The sequence below is a fragment of the Pangasianodon hypophthalmus genome, chromosome 7 (genome assembly GCF_027358585.1).
Source record: "Pangasianodon hypophthalmus isolate fPanHyp1 chromosome 7, fPanHyp1.pri, whole genome shotgun sequence".
NCBI classification, from domain to species: Eukaryota; Metazoa; Chordata; class Actinopteri; order Siluriformes; family Pangasiidae; genus Pangasianodon; species Pangasianodon hypophthalmus.
Genome location: NC_069716.1, coordinates 18,397,210 through 18,418,057, shown reverse-complemented (window position 1 = coordinate 18,418,057; position 20,848 = coordinate 18,397,210). Strand labels below are relative to the sequence as shown.

Below are 20,848 nucleotides of genomic sequence, written 5' to 3'. Positions count from 1 at the left end.
CTCAGCCATCAGTGTGCCAAGAGACACCATGCAGGTTCTTTTCATATGCGAGACTGTAAAATAATACAACCACCACCTACTCTTTCTTGCTCAGACAAGCTATGCATTTGTTCTGCACTTACAGGATTCATTTGCTGTCCAACTGGGACAGAGAGAAATATTTCTAACGCTGTGCAACATTATCTACATAGTGACTGAAACATATATTTAAGAAATGTAGATTCTGCAATGGGATAAAACAGCCCTTATACAAAAAGTGGAATGTTTTAAACTGGCCAAATCAATCACCAGAACTTAACCCAACCTGAGCAGCATTTCACCTCCTGAAGAGGAGACTGAAGGGAGAAACAAACAACAACTGAAAGAAGCTGTTGTACAAGCCTGGAAAAGCAGCACAAAAGAATGCAACAGTTTGGTGATGTCAGTGGTTCGCTGGCTTGATGCAGTTATTGCAAGCAAGGGATATGCAACCAAATATTATGTGCAATTTACTTGACTTTAAAACTATCTGTTCCAATACTGTGGTCATCCAAAAATCGGGTGGTCTGCCACCAAAAGTGCCATGTTCTAAATTGTTTAACACATCTAGATGTAAATATCAGGAATATATATATATATATTTATTTATTTCAGTCCCCTTCACTTCAGTCTACTTCAACTATGCAGATGTACACTCACTGAACGCTTTATTCGGAACACCTGCACACCTACTCATTCATGCAATTATCTAATCAGCCAATCATGTGGTAGCAGTGCAATGAATAAAATCATGCAGATACGAGACTGAAACGCCTTGTTGATGAGAGACATCAACAGAGAACGGCCAGACTGGTTCAGTGTGATAGAAAGACTACAGTAACTCAGATAATCACTCTGTACAATTGTGGTGAGCAGAAAAGCATCTCAGAATGCACAACACATCAAACCTTAAGGCGGATGGGCTACAACAGCAGAAGACCACATCAGGTTCCACTTCTGTCAGCCAAGAACAGAAAGCTGAGGCTGCAGTGGGCACAGGCTCACCAAAACTAGACAGCTGAAGACTGGAAAAATGTGGCCTGGTCTACATTTGGTCCCAACATCATGAATCCATGGACCCAACCTGCCTTGTGTCAACAGTCCAGGCTGGTGGAGGTGGTGTAATGATGTGGGGAATGTTTTCGTGGCACACGTTGGGCCTGTTAATACCAATCAATCATGATTTGAATGCCACAGACTTTTTGAGTATTACTGCTGACCATATGCATCCTTTATTGCCACAATTTACCCATCTTCTAATGGCTACTTCCAGCATGATAATGCACCATGTCACAAAGCAAAAGTCATCTCAAACTGGTTTAATGAACATGACAATGAGTTCAGTGTTCTTCAGTGGCCTTCCCAGTCACCGGATCTGAACCCAGTAGACCACCTTTGGGATGTGGTAGAACAGGAGATTCACAGCATGAAAGTGCACTTGAAAAATCTGCAAGAATTACACCATGCAATGATGTTAACATGGACCAGAATCTCAAAGGAATGTTTCAAACATCTTGTGGAACCCATGTCATGAAGAATTAAGGCTGTTTTGAGACAAAGGGAGGCCTTACCCAGTATTAGTATAGTGTTCCTGATAAAGTGCCCAGTATAAGAAGTGCAAAAGTCCTTGAAACACTGAGCTAAAACTGTACAATATAAATTGTAAAAACAGTGCAGTATTTCCCTGAGACACACTGCAAATTTTTCATATCTGTTCATTTTAAAAGGTTTAAATAATGATATCATGCCAAGTCCGTAGCCTGAACAATAGTGTGGAAGCCTCTCCTTATCTAATGTTTTGTACAGAATATTTGTGCTCTCAGCTGCTTCAGTCAGCTGCTCCACTTCTTGCTGTAATTTCAGTTCTAAAGTAATGAGAAATAAATATAAGATATTTGGACAAAAGAAACCTGCTGACATAACAGTAGGGTGCAAAGCAAACAACAATGAGACTGCAATAGAATTGTCAGAACTTGTTGTGGAACCATCACCAAAACTAATTTCATCATGACATTGCTGCAATGGAGGGAAAAAAAATCAAAACTGCAGAATTCCCTACTGCGTAATTCAGTGAACATAGAAGCAGTGACTACATTTACATGCAGCAATTCTGAGTATGTGTAATGAGATTCATTCTGAAAAGGAGCCGTTTCTATGCATATTAAAGCAACTATTCCATTAAGATTTCTTGTTTATATGAAGAAATCAATTCTGAATGAAATAAATACCACAAATCGGGGTCAGTTTTTCCCTTCCTGCCCTATACAAATAATTTCACTGGAAGACCATTCACACTCTCACTATAACCTAGTCATATAAAAAAAAAGATAATGAGAGATTGAGTAAAAGGTTAAAAAAAAAAAAAAAAGTAAACACTTGAATGGAACAGCAGTGGGGTGGAATTTGGTTTATTATCAGTTATCAATTAAATTAATGATTAATGCTCAAAAACTAGATCTATACTGTCTATAATGTACTTCATTATACCACAATTCTGTTGAATTCTTCATTCTGATTGGTCGATTAATTTTCTCTGATAGCACAGTAGTTCTGGGTGTAATTCAAATCACAGGTTTATATTAATATTAATGTGTTCATTTTAGAAAGTTAACATTTCTATAGTAACTTTAATTAATAAAATAGGTATAGTTAATAATATTAATATTTATAGTTAATAAGTAGAACTTTATGCCATCAGTGTCAACAGGGATGCCTTTTCCACAAACAAGTCTAGTCCTTCTTGTTACTAATTTATATGCCAGGAATACCCTTAAAATATACTTCAAACAGCAAGGAAGCTATTGAAGAAAAACTATTTCAGACATTTGCCCTTGCTGTGAGTTTGACCCTTTTTTTTGATCAATTCCAAAATCTCGTCAGTTCATCTGCTAGTTACAGTGATACTTCTATATAAATCCTACAAACATTCAAGCTCTCGTTCTTGAGATATTGCACTAACAACAATTTCGAAACTCAGACAGACGCAAGTACAGACAGACACATGGATTGCAAAAATCCTAGCTAGCCAAAAATGGGCCTTGAGTTCCTGAACATGATCATGATCACGACCTCAAGCTATTCTTCAATAGCTTCCTTCATGTAAGTAATATCTCTTTATGACAAACATGAAGAAAGTTATTGAAGAAAAACTGTTTCAGACATCTGACCTTGCTGTGACCATGATCCTATTTGGATCAATTACAAAATCTAATCAGCCCATCTGCTGGTTACAGTGATACTTCCATATAAATCCTACAAACATTCAACCACTCGCTCTTGAGATATCACGATAACAAGAATCTCGGACAACCTGAAAACATAATGCAAAAAAATTATATACATAAGGCATAAACATTTTAATCATTGGCAAATTGCTATGGTGCAAGAGGAATAAAAACACTATATGGGATGTGCTATTATGGGCAAAAATAACATTGTCATTTACTCCTTACTTAGTGATGAGCAGATTCTACCAGCAGCTTAACTATGTACAGCTTAAATTCTTAGAACTAAAAACATGATCAAACCTTCTTCTCTGCACAATATCAGGATTATTTAAAAAAGGGGGGATTGTGATTCCCTGGGTGATAAAAGAGCAAGCAGAGAGTGAGCGAGAGAGAATTCTTCCATCAGCTAAACACACACAGAGGGACTTACAGGACAAGACACTGCCTTAGTCAACTTAATAGAAAAGCCAGAGGTTGCAGGGCTATATAAACACCAGCGTGTAATGACTAATGAGTGTGTGAGTGGTTCTGGTAGCACAGAGTAGCACTGTGAATTATTCAGAGGACATAAAGCCACTACTCTCTGTCCTTTTCTGGATAATACATGGAGAGAGTGAAAGGAAATGCAGTTGGCCACCTGGTTAAAAGGGCAAAAGGTCAAACTTTTAATGAAGTGAGAGAAAATGTCAAAGGCAGGAGGTGAGAAGCAATGCTTTGTCTTGGCATCACTCTGTGTGTGTGTGTGTCTGTGTCTTTGTGTATTTGGGAGTGTGCATGTCACACAATCTCCTTGTGTGTGTTTAGCCCTATTAGACCACAAGTAAAACAGTTCATAACTGTAATAACAGGCTCTAATAATTTCCAATACAGACTTTTTCCCCCTCTATTTAGAATTCAGAGGGAGCCACCTTTATCAAATTGCACACACCTATCGATGTTGGCATAGCAAAACAATTTTTCAGCTCATAGGCTCATACGTATTAAGGTTTAAGTGAGCATAGTGAAGAGTTAATCCTGAAATTGTGCACATCGGTGCTTAGATTTCAGACAGAACTACTGACTTAAACGCTGTGTCTCGGTTACTCATAATTCTGTCTTTGAACTTCATTTGACCTTGATTTTTCTCTTGTGCAATACTGCCTTAAGCGAGGAGCAGTATTAAGTCCTGCGGTTTGATGTAAACACTATATCTCATGCTGAAATGTATGTGTTGGGCTGTAAATAAACTGAGAAAACAATGTAATGCTATTAAATATTAAATACAGAAATGTGACGCTATTAATTGATAGTATAATTTAGCAAAGGATATAAAATATCAAAGGACATCAGAGGAGACTTCTTAATCAGAGACATAAGGACTGAATTTTTTATGGATAAAATTATGAACAACACTTAAAGTGAGCTGTAAGTGTAGCAAATGAATGCTTGCTCAGCAAATCAGGGGTGAGTGAGAGGGTCCAATATTATACAATAAAAAAAAGATTCATAACTGATGCAGTTTTAGTGTTTTCTTGATGAACAATTAAGAAATGTATTTGTTGTCTATGTTCTCTCTTTGGCTGGGAGGTAGTGAACAATAGACAGTATATTTACCTTAAGCATGGAATTTGTAACTGTACCCAGTTGTGAAGTTTAGCTATGATAGTTGGCTAGAGACTAACAGGAGGTGTTGGTTTGTTCCTCTATTTTTGTACTTGAAACACTGTTGAATTGTTATTCCAGGCATCTGCTCACCCTCTGTATTGATATTTTTCACTGATCTGGTTCTTTTTCTCTTCTGCTGTGCCTTTTTTTTTGGACAGGCTGGACAACAAAATACACCAAAAAACAAAAACACAAAAAACAAAAAAAAAACACAGATCCTGTAACAAAAGTACACACATCAGGAGACACCAAGCCTTATAGTATTCAGCAGACCAGCTGTTTTTGTCTTCAACCAGATCTTAGATTTTAGTCAGCCAGATTAAAGATAAACTCTGGTAGGTTGTGCGCTGTTTATGATTCCACAGAATGAGCACAGTTACATCACGGCTTTCAGGCAGTCATAATCTGAGCTAGCTTCTAGCAAAAGGACAAGCTCTTTCATTTGGTATTCAGTAAATACAAGAGTCACATGATATGCACAACTGAGTTATATTATTCTCATAACACAGGTAGCAGATAGTTATAGCCATGGTGCAAAATTCACAGCACTGTACTAACTACTCAGTCAGCACACCAGTATATGTATCATCACTGTTTAGGCATACTATGTATTGTGCGTTATGTGACTTGAGACACAGCCTTGCACTCCCTTTGAATGTGTTTTGCGTGGGCACTCGCAGCCATGAAATTAATCCCCGTGCTGGAACAATCAACGTTACGAAATGTTCTTTCACAAGTAGATTGCAATGGCATTTTTCTACCAGAGAGAGCTAATTTCCAAAATCTTACATCCCATACCTTTTATTATTATTATTATTATTATTATTATTATTATTATTATTTATCCAGGTAGATGTATTGTAAATCTCTTGTATATGAACATTATCGTACTCGAATGTATTCAGCCATTCTGTAATATATAATAGCAATACAAGGCAGGGCTTGACAGACTGGGATAGTGATGAGGCTTGTGAATGGTGAAATCATACTTTTTTGTGCCGTGAGATCAGCCATTATTAAACCTATAAATCAAATTTTCTTTTGCACCAAACCACATTTGAATATTTTAACAAAATAAATAATGCGTCTAAAATATGGCCGTCTTCTCAGCATGTCAACATCACTTTCTAGACAACATTAATGAAATATTCAAGTGTATTCAAACTTACTTGGACATGGGTTGGGCTGAGTGTTGCCATGGGAACAGGATGCTGCCGACGGCAGCACGGTAGCTGTAAACTCCCAGCAGGCCGAGCGCCAAGGCGATCTTAGACACCAGCGAACAGTGCCGCTGGACCAGCAGGAAAATCAGCAGCAGAGAGAGTACAGACAGCAGAGACAGGAACACCTTATGATCTCCACTGTGGAAACAAACACACACACACACACACACACACACACACAAAGGAATTTACATTTCAATGGTACAATCTCTGTACTTTTTCCATGAAGAAGTCTGTCCCTGTAGGGACAAATGTGCACAAATGCACACACACACACACACATACGCGCCCACAACTCCACGCCTCCACACACACCCCTATCCAGACACACCTACCCATCCAGCCACTCACCCGCACATCCACCCATACACCTATGCACAGACACCAACTCATATAAACCCCCCCAACACACACACACACACACACACACACACGCACACCTATGCACACCAACACACATAGGGACCCATACTCACATACATAAACACACACAACCCTCCCATGCCCCAGCGCGCACACACACACACACACGCACACCCACGCACACACACACCCACATGCACACAAATTTACATATGCACACACCCAGACATTCACCAACACGCACATGCACCCACATACACACTTATTTGCTGGTAAGAACATTGGCCTCTTTTCTCAGAAAATGTCACAGGCTCTTTCTGTCTAAAAGTTATGTTATTTTGAGTCTCCATAAGCCAGACACTATGGATTCAGCAATAAAGCCGGTGCCTGACTGGATGTGCATGGCACATAAAACAAGAATGTAATAAATCTCTAATAAAAGCTGGCTGAAAACTGAGGTAATTTATATTTACAAGTCTCTGAGGTTATTTTTTTCTGTTTTTTCATTCAATTTGTTGCTTGGTAGCAACTTTAATATCTCATCTTATAAGTGTTATTATCATTTAAAGTTTAGTGGAATGTGAAACCTGTTCTGAGACAAAAAAAAGAAAACCACCTGTGATCTCATAACCTACTAGAGCAAGTGTATATAAACCAGAATCACATGTTATCTAACATGGAACACATCTAATAATGGTATTAGTATAATAATTACAACAGCCAAAGCACCAATTAAGCTGATTATGGTGACATCAAATTCCTTGGCCATCATCTTAAAAAGAGCGTTCTGGCGTTTAACTGGCATTTAATATGCTATTTGGCATATTATGTCATTTTCTGTAGAGCAGAATTGCATCTCTCAGCCTGATTAAGCAGAATTCAAAATTCTGTACTGTTGTCATGTCTAATTCCATCAGAGATCTGTATTTACAATACCAAGCATGAATTACACAAATTGTGAATCCCTGTCACGATTAATCCTCTACCACTTGGACCAGCATTAATGGTTTATTATTATTAATTTATTAAATTAAGAAATTATTAGTTTATTAATGGTTGCAAGATAATTTACAGTTAAAGAAAAAAAAAATTAAAAATTCTCTTACATAATGGCAAATAAGCAAAAGATAAGCCTATTGTTTTTTTCACTGTCTCCCCATAAAAAGATGCAGAACGTATCAAAAAGTAGTCTAGCATTACAGGAAAGGATGTTAATTTACTAGAGAAAAATGATGTATATTTATGAATGTGTAGGATTATAAGAGACATCTGAAAGCAGTAACAAAGGATATCCATCAAATAAGAACACTGTGATTCTGTCCACAGCCCATACACAACAGATGGCAGAAAGAAGTTTTTTCATTCTTTTAGTATCAACAGAATTGGAAGTTAAGCCAGGTTTTATGATTTCCGGCCCGATTTTGCTGTTGCAGACAAAAATTGGGCATCGTAAAAGAATGCTTTGTTTGTGAGTTGAGATCAGCGGTATCAGAATGCATGCTACGTGCTCTCTGGCACTTTCTGCCAGTGTCAGAAATTTCTGATTAAAATCTCCAACAATAAGAGGACAGCATAAGATGAAGCAAAGCTCAGAATTAATGTTTTATTTATGTTTGACCAAGCGATCATTTAAAATACTTGCTCACATTAATTTATATAACTTTACCAGCCTAGATACCTGGCCCCTCCTACACTGAGTTGCAAAGCTATTACCCATGCTAATGGACAGAAATAATCTCTAGTACCTCAAGCTCACTTTGAAAACTGCTCATTCCCTGTTGTGTTCTTTTACTCAGCAACGAACGGCTCCGAAATCCACTTCTCTGCCTTTTAAAATGTGTTTTCTCTAGACATGATATCGTTGTCCATTATACAGAGGGATTGTTTCTTTTTATGTGACACTGACTGATGACATCAGCATAATGTAGTAATTTTCTTTAATGTCTTTGTCGCACAGTCTGTTATTGAATTCAACCTAGATTTTATAGATAGACAGATAGATACAACTTCACTGTCATTGCATAGTGCAGGTATTCAGCAACGAAATACAGTTTACCATCTACCAGAAGTGCAAATAGCAGCGTTTTGCAAATTAGCAAAGTGCAGTTTGAATATGCGATATATATAAATATATATATTGCAGTAGCTATTGAGTAGATAGTAGTACAGTAGTATAAATGGTAATTACACTATGTTATAATAGAAAAACTCTAATAGGTATTTTATGTATGTACGTAAATATATATATATATATATATATATATATATATATATATATATATATATATATATATATATGCCAGTATTAGTCAAAAATATATGTAAGAGATATGTACACTGTATATAAAACAGTATAAATATATACAGATAATATACAGATATATAAATATAACCTATGAATCTACAGTATGAATGTTATGTATCTACAATTATATAGCGATAATACAGAATATACAGTAGAGCATAGAGCTGCAGGATGATTACAGGCAGTAAAAATAATCAGTGGCCTAATGGTATAGTGTAGAGTTCAGTAGGGTAATGGTTGTGGGGAAGAAGCTGGCCCTGAGCCTGCTGGTTCTGATATGAACATTCCTATATCACCTCCTGAAAGGAAGGAGGTTGTTTGTGACTGGGATGGGAGGAGTCCCTGAAAATGTTATTGGGATCATCTTGTACAATGTGACAAATAATAATCTTAAACGACTGCTGAAACAGCACAGTGTAAACCCTGCTTTAACTAGCTCACTTTATCGTATCTGACACTTTCCAACATTAGCTTTTAGGCTGTCGTCACCCATGTAATCAGATCTATGCATGAGACTTATTCATTAATCTGCAACCACTTTATCCTAGTCAGGGTACAGGGGAATTCAGAGTGCATCCTGGGAAACTGGGCGTGAGACTTACACGCTAGATGGGACGAGTGACCTTTGTAAGACATCATGCACACAGACTGAAAAAAATTCATAGCACATGCAGAAACACATTAAATGCCCTTAGTTAAAACAGATTTCTGTACATATCAGTTGTGAACATGTCTACTTACGTCTTACGGGAGAGACACAGTGGTCTCTAGAGACATCCCTGTTTGAAAACCCACTCCTGATGATGCATTATAAAGGTGAAAGTAAACTAGTAAGCTAGCTTTAACTCATTACACTGAAACGTATTGAATTTACTTAATTCAAAAGTGTACATCGGTTCCACAATAACACATGGAGAACATGCAAAAAAAAAAACAAAAAAACACACAGACCGTAGCTCAGGGTCAAACCACGGAGCTGTGAGGCTGCAACGCTAACCACTGATCCACCGTCGGTCATCTGTTTACCATTACTGTTTACTAAATGTAACCTGGTCCAAAAAAATGTTCATGGACTTTAAATATCTGGCTCAATAATTTCATGATTAGATAGAGTATCTTTCTGCTAGTTAGTGAGTCTAATGAGCTGCAGCTAGCTTACTAGTTCACTTCCAAACTTCAAGATGCATCATCAGTGGTAGATCTTCCATGTCTTCTCGAGTGATCTCGACAGATCACTGTGTCTCTGCTGAAAGTGGGACGAGTAGGCATGTTTACAAGACATGTATTAATGATTACATTTTTGGCCTGGAGAGTTGCTTGAAGAAACCAGAAATTTATGACCTAACTAGGGGGATTTAATGTGTTGGAAATCATAGAAGCATGCATAGCTTTTGCATATATATGAGTGTGTGTGGTGTGTGTATGAGAAGTGGGACTAATATTCCTTTTTAGCATGCTGGCTGTGTTCTTTTCTCATCTAAGGTAATCATGTGTGGGGCATCAAGACTAAGACAAGTGTATTTGACTGAGAAGGAGGAGGATATTGTTAAAAGTGTGTGTTTGTGTTAGGGATGTAATTGAATATGAATACATTATTTGGAATGGACAGATAATGTGTTCGAAACATATACAATCATAGATACGAATAGGATGTGTGCTATTTGATTGTTTTTTTGTTTTGTTTTTTTGCTTGCTAGAATGTTTCACAGGGCATTTGGTTGAAACTAGAGGTGTTCATGTGCTCAGATATGGAGCTTACAGTTTATTAACATGAATGTGTGATGATCCTTTGTAACTGAATGGTCAGTGTTATGGTGCTTTAAATTAGGCTACTGTTTATATTTTTGGAAACAGTTTTAACCAACTGTTAGAAATTATCGGGGACAGGTACGAACAAACATACAAACATAACTGTTTGTATACTTGAATGATGTAGCTGAGGTTGAGGAACTGTCAGAGCTGGCATAGGAACTTCACAGTTCTGGCATAACTACATCTGTTTATTATTTCCTTGGGTTTTCCAGTAGGCCACATCAGGTTTAAATCCAAATACAGATACGGATAACCCTGGAGCACTACACATATATGCGAGTCAACAGATAAAGTGCATGTAAGATGAGAGGCCAGGCTCTGAGTGTGTACATACACAGTACACGGCACACAAACAGGACCTTGCTGTGATCCTCATGACCTTGTATCTCCTTCCACTGAGACACTGGGCAGAATTCTAACTCCCTCAACACTCTGAGGGAAAAACAACTGCACACACTAATAATATTGTAAGCATTCTTGTTGTATGCAAGAAGTGGTCTGACAAGCCATCTGTAAGAGGAACAATGTTTGGCAGTCGAATCTGCAGCTCCTCCTGAGTCAAGTGTGAGGTGTCTGAGCCCAATCTCGCCTAACATTTAGCCCTCAGTGTCTCGCAGACGAAACATGAAAAACACTGGCAGAGTGGATGACTCACTGCTCTCAAACCTCCGATGTGCACTTCATCTGCATGCACAGAGCTGCTTGTCATTACACAGCAAATTACTGACCATGTCCCTGATGTAAAGCAGGTTACACAGAGAGATACACCATGTGATCAGTGAATACAAAATATGGACTTAGTAAGAAATAAAACATGACAGGGTGTAATCTTATAGAAAATAATCAACAATGGGGTATGATATGATCTGACGTGACACGGAAGCAAAGCAGATGATTTTCCTATAACAGCACGTGCTGAGCTGCTATTCTTTTATACCTCAGCGATTTCCCAACAACTGAACTTTTTATTCTATTAATGAATGCCATTTCATGCATTTAACTGCTTATAGCTAAATGTAATATTGTGCAATGCCCACAAGAGAAGTTAGTTCCTGTTTCACTTATGTTATAGCAGCAATAAACGATCTTTGTTTTGAAGACTCTCCTGTGGCAGAAAACCTACTGACCATTACAAAGATCTGACTCCTCCCATAAATGTTAAGTAAATGTATCCTTACAGAAAGGAATCACAGGGGGGTGGGGGGTGAGATGACAAATACCAACTTAAATGACTGTTTCAAACCTGCCAAATTTTACATATTTTGCATAGGAGCTATGAATGTTAACTGCAGAATGCAAAAATATGCCAAAAGAGCAATCTTTTTTTTTTCCCTTAATAAAAGCAACTGATGATTGATATGTGAATCTGGAATGACTGACAGCTGCGCAGGTGTTCTGAGCTCTCTCCTTGAAATATGCCCAGTTATGGCACTCTCGCTTTCTGTCACGGTAAATGGATATTTTTTGAGTTCACTGTTAATGTGAAATTAAATCTATCAATGTGTTTCTGACGTAACTATCATTTAATGAACTATTTAACTATCATGTAGTATCAGTGATTTATATTTATTAGGGACGCCACTGGAATATTCACAGTGTCTACTCTTCAGAATATTTGTGCACGTGTGCATTGCGGATTACAGTAGCCTCGTATACTTATACTCATGCACAGAAATGCTTTATTATTAGCCTGTATAATGCTTACTGCACAGAAAAGTCCATAACATTATGGTAAAATGAAGTTAATTCCTAGTAAATGTTTATTAAACATAAACTCGGAAAGATTAATGAAGTGAACTTCATGTACTCATGACCTGACTTTTATACTTTTCGACACTATTGATGAACAATTCTGTTCTATATGATGAGTTCTCAAAAAACTGGGAAGTGGAGATTATGGGAAAAAGGATTGAACACCTCTGAGCAACAGGGATCTTTCTGAAAATGTGAAACCTACATGCTTTCCCTGTATGTTTTCAAGCTGCTGGTTAGACAGTGTAACAGGGCAGCTAACCGCATGCTACTACACGGCTTGGCTCAGTAAATTATCCTATTATCGGATTTTTCCACCATTCAAAGCAAGTTAAAAGCAAAAGTTAAAAGCAAAGTAAGTGGGTGGAGTTTGACTAGAGCAAACCATTGATTGGTCAACTGCAGAATTGGCCACAGAACTGCCGTCATAATGTCTTTGGCTAAAATCGCGCGAAAATCTTAAAAAATAAATAAATAAATAAAGTGTAGAGACGGTGTGCCACAGTTGTGATCTGTTGCCAAATATCCTTTTATTCTGCCCGATTGAGGAGGATATGTGAAAAATTTAGAACATTTTTCATATTCAGAAATGTTTCACATGTATCAACAGTAATGTTTTCATACTGCTATTTAGCCTGATTTTAAATTCTTACATGAAGTAAAAGCCAAGTAGAATTCCCCATCTTGAAGCTGCAGGCTAGGTTCCAAATAGCTTTTTATTCACTTTGGGTGATCATTGTGGTGCTATTGCCTCTACCTAGTGCAATCCATAAACAATAGAATGCACATAAAATGTGTGACAACTTGTCTTTCTGTTGTATTTGAAATTAAAATCTCTATATTTTTAGCTAATATAAAAATATTAGAACACGTGACTGGTTTTGGGATGATGTGCAGCCATTTAAACACACTTGTTACATCTCATGCTCAAAAGTTCCACCAGTGAGCGTGACGTACGACAGAGCCACATGTCTGGATTCATTTCAAAATCAATTTTTATTAAAGATTTTTGTAGTATTTTACTACTGGTTCCAATTACCTAACTCCACCTACTTTCAGGGGAAGCGTTATTTAACGGGAAACTGACATATGTAGTCTCTGAGGTTGCGTATAGCCCCGAGTCTGGATTTGTTGCAAGGCTGCGCCGTGCTGTTTGGTGGAAAAGCACTACAGGACTCCCAGGCACAGATGGCTAGGGCACGGCTGGGATTCGAACTCTAAACATGATCTACGCACGACAGTGGCAACCACATCGAGCCAAAACTGGGGGCCTAGTGGAAAAACTTTTGCAGTTTATAATTCCACCCACGTTTGTTAACATAATTTCCCTTGCAATTTTGGGAATCCAGAAAGATATGTGTTTACATTTCCTGGGTTTTGTGATATCTAGTTTAGTTTTGCCTGCAAATATTTGCTCAGCTGGAATGGGCTCTGATATTTTTTTATTTATTTATTTATTTTAAACTATTACCACACAATGGGACGGCCTTCATCTAATCAGCCTGTTTAAACAATGTGACTGCCTCAACAATTACCCAAGTAAGACTTAAATATTTAAAAATGACACATGATTCATCAATGAGAAAAAGAATTAAATTACTTTTCAGACGATTATCTCTAATATTTTCTCATTTCTCTGCCATTGCATCTCATTATCTTCCCCTTTATGCGTCATTATGTATGAAAATCGTGTTCTAAACCTCCAGATAAAGTGCTGTCAAAGCCAACAGGCTGCATTCCTTAAAGCTCTTGACAGAGAAGAGTGCATGAACATGACTTTTAAAAAGAAAGCAGTTGCCTTTCTGTATAACTTTCCCAGTCAGGTAATAAAATATGAACAAGTGCAAACTCCAAGCAATAATCAAAGAGAGCAAATACTAACCTGAGAGCAGAAAGGACAAATTAAACCATGTTTAAAACGTTACAAGCATTCAGTATCAGTTCAGTGCCCATAGTTAACCGTATCAGATGTGGGCTCATATTCATTAAAGCTCTCTGAGTAGGACATCGGGCATAATGGCTTGAAAATTATGAGAATTAATCAAGATTCCTCAGACATAATAGTGCCTATAATTAAAAAAATTGAGAGAGCCAGTGACTGTGTTCTAGTGAATTAGTATGTGATAATGCACATTAATTTCAACAATGCAGAAAGGATTCAGACAGCCTGAATGAAAAAATAGGTTAAGCAGCATATAGTAGAACTTTTATAAATATTTTCTGTGCAAGTTTTTTTTAATGCTGTGTCACAGAGCATTTCTTAGCACCTGGGAAGCTGCAATGATGCAGCAGTGACGATCTGAGACCAACAGCAGACAATCAGAATAGATAGAACATTGTTAGCACTTAGAGCACCCCATATCATTCACACATTTCTTTCCCTAACACTCGGCAAGAAGTGATAAACAATATGCCTTCATGGGGATGGCTGGCTTGCCAGGGCTCATCGGAGTAAATGATCAAACCTAAAACGGTAAAGCCCTGAGAAAACGAACGAGCGTATGTGAATCAGAAGACATTTACAGACATTACAGATAACAAGTACAGTTAATAGGAGAACAAGGCATGATGGTGTTGTAAAACACTTAAGGAATTCATTCATAAATGTCGCTTCTACTCCTCTGATACTCGGTTTGAACTCCTAGATTCTGCTCTAAGCTGTGAGGAACGCTAAACACAATTTAAGCACAATTCTTAGGGGTAATTCAGAGAGACGTGATAAATATGGCTCCCGATATTCCACATCATCTTTAGAGCATCGCTGCTTGCCAAGTATTTGCGTATGAGAGATGTTGTTTTCTACTTTTCAACCAGAGATTATGGCTAACTAGGGAGGCCCAGTTTGTTAACATGTACTTGGGATGTAATGCGATGCCACTATCTGTATCTGTATCTGTATCAGGCTTGGTCTGATTGATGATAGTATCCGGAATCACAGATAGATTCCAACTACTGCGATGGCTATCAAGTCGGACGGTTCAAACGGTGTTGTATCTCGTAATGTGTTTCCTTTTCGCCTGTTTTGTAGGTCTATACGAACCTTAATAGCCTTTCTGATTTCGGAGCAGAGCAAAAAACATTTCTCTCATTCATCTTGCCCGTGTTCGCTAAACAGATAAAGCTGTGAATGTCTTCGCTCGCAAAACATGAACAGGGGTTTAAATTAAGAAAATAAAAATGTGTTGTATATCAGGGTGACTTCACTAAACAAGAATTCAGTAAGCACCTCCACTGCTGTTCACCTCAGAGCATGTGCACGTGTAGTTTATACACTTGTACGTGAATTTTATAATGAATTTAGTTATAGCTCATAATGTGTCATGTTTATGTACAGTCCTGACTTCAGTTTGGCAGCATTCCTGACCATGTTAATGGGTAATTAAGCCAAAAAAAAAAGAAAAAGGAAAAAAGAAATCTGAGTAAACTAGCACCTAGCAGCTACAGTCGACTCGTAAACCGCTTCCGGTATTCTTTCTGTAATGACATAACGTGAACATGACATGCATTATGTATATCTGGCCACACCCTCTTCTTTTCCCCTCTCAAAGCTACAGGTGATACTGTCGTCAATTAGCAATAGTTAGGGGGCATGATAGGACAATAGCATATTACACACGATATCACAAGCCTAATATGTATATATTTATTGCTCCAAATATCTGTACCCAAGTTCTGTCTCTGACCGTTCCTCAACCTCAGCTACATCACTCGAGTACATAATTGGTCTCAACTAGAGATATCCTTCAGGTTTGTTGATAATGTATGGAGGCGTATTCAACTAAATTTTGTCCAGCCAGGTCAAATTCCTTGCTTACAAAGGTCCCAGTTAGCAACTAAGATGACTGAATGGTGACAACACTTACATTTCAGTGGTTAGTTGGTGCTAAATCGCTATAAAGAAGACACACCAATTTGAAAAGGATATGCGTAAGTGGTTATGCAGTGGTGCTTCATGTTATCACTTAATTAGCACCACGGAATCTGAACAGATGAGATATCCATTTTGAACTTGAAGTGGAGAAGAAGCACATACTTCTCTGTCAAATCATCTTAAACATTCTGTTTTCGTGGCTGACTTTCCTTTAATGTCATGTTGCCACTTCATTAATTAGATCAGAAAGCGTAAATGAAATTATGACAATAAAAAACTCCCAAGTCTGTGAAAGAAAGTCCTTTCTCCATGAGCTGCCATCAGCGAAATAATTTACATAAATGTGTGTGGTTGGATAAGCTGCAAAAGAGAATCTGCTACAGAAGCCACAAAGGTTTATTTTAAAAAGCTGGAGTCGGTGAACTATGGCTAATTTTTCATATGTTGATCGGTTCTGCTTTACTAGTTTGAGCCGCTGAAATACTTTGCTTGCGGTCCAGCAACTGATGACCCCTGATATAGAGTAATGGTTTAAACCATTTTTTTCCCTTCTCTGCTAGTTTGCACCACTGTGAATTGGGTATATTTATTCAGAAATCTGAAAAGCACAGGCATATTTGCCTTTGACAGGTGCTTGACAGTAAATCCGACTGTCTAATGTCTTCTGACTGACAGCAACAACTTAGTCTGTAACGATCTAGATGATATAGACTGTCTGCAAATTACACACACTTTAATGCAGAGCTGAAATGGTTGACAAGACACACACATGCACACACGGGCAACCGCATCTGCAAGCACCCATGAACATGTACGCTTGCACATCCACGCACACACACACACACACACACACACACACACACACACCCACACACACATCTTCCGCTCCTCCGTTCTAAAGAGCATTAATATCCTTTCACAGCGTGAATCATGAGGTAGGCTCCGGGGGTCTTAGTAACCTGCCTGCTGCTCTGATTCATTCTTTCTGTAATGAGAGGAAGTAGTCAGACACAGCAAAGAAAGCTACATGGCACGTCTCTCCCCTCTGTTGACCCCTGCTACCCATCGCTGAGTCTAGTATCTGTCCATCATCCTGCCGTAACAAGTCTGGATTTATAATGAGCGCAATCATGGTTATTTATCACTAAGTGCAGAGAGAGTATGGGCTCGGCCCAGGCTTTTTAGACACGCTAAGGCAGTGCACTCGAGACCTGCACGTATTGAGCGGCACTATTTTCAGGCTTCCGCTAGACATAAAATTGCTCAAATCCAATGCCATAAGTGTGGCTTAGTGTTTGCAAAAGAAAAGCGGATGTTTCTTGTGTGTGTGTTTTTCTGTTCAAATCAATGGGCACTCACACGTCACAATTGCAAATCTTGTGTCCAGTGCCTTAGTGTTTCAAAGTGCTGCTGGTCCTGACATGGCTACTTCTGTTTATTTATTTTTTTTCTTCTATATAATCAGGAAATTTTTTGTCTTGACAAACACGCTCATATATACATACACGTGTGGCCTATTATCCTTGGGCCTCATTTATATTTTATATATATGTTTTTGTAAATGCTTTCGTAGGCCTCAATGAATATCAATCAGCTGTAAAGTGCAATGTGTGTTCACGCCGCAGCTCATTTGCATTTAGCGATGCTGACAAAAATCTGTGAAAGTTAAAGCTTACAGTGAGCTGAAAGCATGAACTGATGGCTAAACTTTCTCAGAGGCAGATGTGGAAGTTATTTTGATTCATGTCTACATCAATAAAATATTAATTTACAGAGTAACAGCACCAATGATGCAATGAGGCAATGATGGCACACACCACATATGGGAGTGTAGGGCACATTGCAGATTGAGACATACCATATCGGTCACTTATTAGTCACTTAGTGCAGGCTCTAAAGTGTTGCATCACATTAAAGAAGATGCCAAACAGAACTGACTTATACACCATCTGAGCCATTGCAGCACATCCTCCTTTCATACAGCAGCATTTCTTTTGTCTTAAGTGAATGACTGGTCTTCCTTGCCTTAATTTATGCATTTCTTTAATTGTTATTATAATAAATATTATTATTACTATACTATAATTATCCATATTTAATATTTCTTTAATATTAAGTGATTGGGCTTCACAAAATTTTCATTACATTTGTGCGTGAAATCAATTATTAAAACTTGACAATGTAATCCATGTATAAAATTGCACGAATTCATCAGTACATTAGTCTCTTTACACATAAATTTACACACAACACTATCTGAACTAACAGGATTTTCATGAATACCAAATGTCTTGTATAAAAACACCTATGAATGATTCATAAATAAATTCATTTGTTTCCAGATTAATAAATGAGGTCCATCATGAGGACCCTCCATTCACATACTTAGTAATGCAGCTAATTAATACTATATCTAGCAGTAAGGAAACCTTTTGACTCTTAGTTTTTGGGTTTTTTTAATCAAAAAAATCAAAAAATTCCTATCCTCATGGGGACATTTGGTCCCCATCAAGATATACAAGTATGCCCACACACACACACACACACACACACACACGGTAATTACCACAGACAAACATGATAATTACATACCACTCACTTAAGGTGTTCAAGAAGCTTTAAGCCAATTCATCTTATTCTAGTTTATCCACTTTAAATAATTACAAACGCTGAATTTGGTGCTGCATTTACAGTTCACTGGGTTTCCCTTAACAACTTGCCTTTTCTTAACTATAAAAATGTCTAACTGAACCCAGTTCCAGCTTTTCAGAAGTCTTAAATGTGAGAAAGCTTAAATATAAGATCCAATTTGGATAGAGTAAGATTCTCTAGAGTTACTATTTGAGCTTTAAAGCTTTCTTTAAATGAGTGTCAGTCTCTCACACTGACACCCCAGATTTATACTGGAGCTGAAGTTCTCCAGTCTGACTAATGCTCAGCCCGTTAAAAATAGACTTTGAGAGTTTTTAATGAAATGTGTTTAATGAAATGAAATGCTGCTGTCAGAAATGGTGAGACTAGAAGCCACATGACAAGACTAACAGAGGGATTGTACATGAATATAGTAATGAACCTGTTCACTATCATTAAATATTGGTTTTCTCTAAGCGAACTTAACAAATATTACCTTGTATGGTTGAAGAACCCATGCCATGCTATCCTTGTTCATCTTATGTTGATCATACATATACTGAATCATTAAGTACAGAAACTTGGATTTCACCTTCTTACTCACTATCTGTATTTCAATCTAGAATGTTTTTTTTTTAAAACTAATATCTGCATATTTCTAAACTTTCGAGAAAGTGGAACTCAGTGCCAACTGCATCGACAGGGCTGTCTCCACCACCAACGAATCTAGCCCTTCTTGTTATTAATTTTGTATGCCTGAAATACCCTTGAAATATACTTCAAACAAGAAGGAAGCTATTTCAGAAAACTGTTTTAGACATTATACCTTGCTGATACCTTGACCCTGTTTGGATCAATTCCAAAATCCAGTCATTTCACCTGCTGATCCCAACGGTAGTTCCGTATAAATCCTACAAACATTCAAGCACTTGTTCCTGAGATATTGTACTAACAGGCTTATTTAGCTCAGCTGTAGCAAGGAATGGTACAGGAGGTCTTTTTTTCCTTCTTTTTTTTTTTTTTTTTTTTTTAACCAACACCCTATACAACAGTTCATCACAGTGCCAGGACATTATTGTGCATTAGAGCCTACTCCTTGAATAAGCTCATCTTACATCAGTTTGCATTTTTGCACTTGGTGCCATTCTGTTTACTGCGCTGCTCACTATATAATTGCACTATGCAACTTTGTGTGGATGCTCTGCTGATCATATCTACTTCATTGCAAATCTGTTGTTACTACTTGCACTGTCACTTATTTCACTCTTGATTATTTCTTACTGCAAACACTATTCTACTGCTGCTGCTGTAATGTGTGAATTTCCCTCTGGAATCTATCTATCCATCCATCCATCCATCCATCTTCCGTGTATGTTTTTCTTCCTTCCTGTTTGTCAATTTCAGACATTTGACCTTGCTTTGACTTTGACCCTGTTTGGATTCAATTCCAAAATCCAATATGTTCATCTTGGATGGAGAGATGGTGGATGGATGGACAGACAGATGGTTGGCAATAATTGTAAATAACCATAAAATGGGCCTTGATTTCCTGAGCATGAACACGTACGTAACATCTCTGTATGACAAACAGGAAGGAAGCTTTAGAAGAAGAACTGTTTCAGACATCAGACATTGTGGGAAATCTAATCAGTTCATCTGTTCATTATAATGATAATTCCGTATACATGAAAGATGCACAGATGGACATATGGACCAATGGCAAATATCGTAGCTAGCCAGAAAATAGGACTTGAGTTTCTGAACATGAGCATGTAAGTAACATCTTTGTATGACAAACAATGTTTGGATGAACTCCAAAATCTACTCGGTTAATCTGCTGGATACAGTACTAATCCCATATAAATCCTACAAACATTTAACCACTCATTCTTGAGATATTGTGCTAATGGGAATCTGGGACAGGCGTATGGATGGACAACCCTACCACTTTACCACCTGGTGGCAGAGGCATAAAGATGTAAAACAGTTTGTTCTTACAGAT

The 20,848-nt window shown here is 37.7% G+C and overlaps 1 protein-coding gene across 1 annotated transcript in view; it reads right to left on the bottom strand.

Moving 5' to 3' along the window:
- The window catches only part of pigg (phosphatidylinositol glycan anchor biosynthesis class G), a 118,158-nt gene that overhangs the window by 25,560 nt on the left and 71,750 nt on the right, over positions 1–20,848 (bottom strand). The window contains exon 10 of the mRNA XM_026917949.3: positions 6,059–6,250. Within this exon, the coding sequence (XP_026773750.1) occupies positions 6,059–6,250 (192 nt within the window). The remainder of the gene's footprint in view (positions 1–6,058; positions 6,251–20,848) is intronic.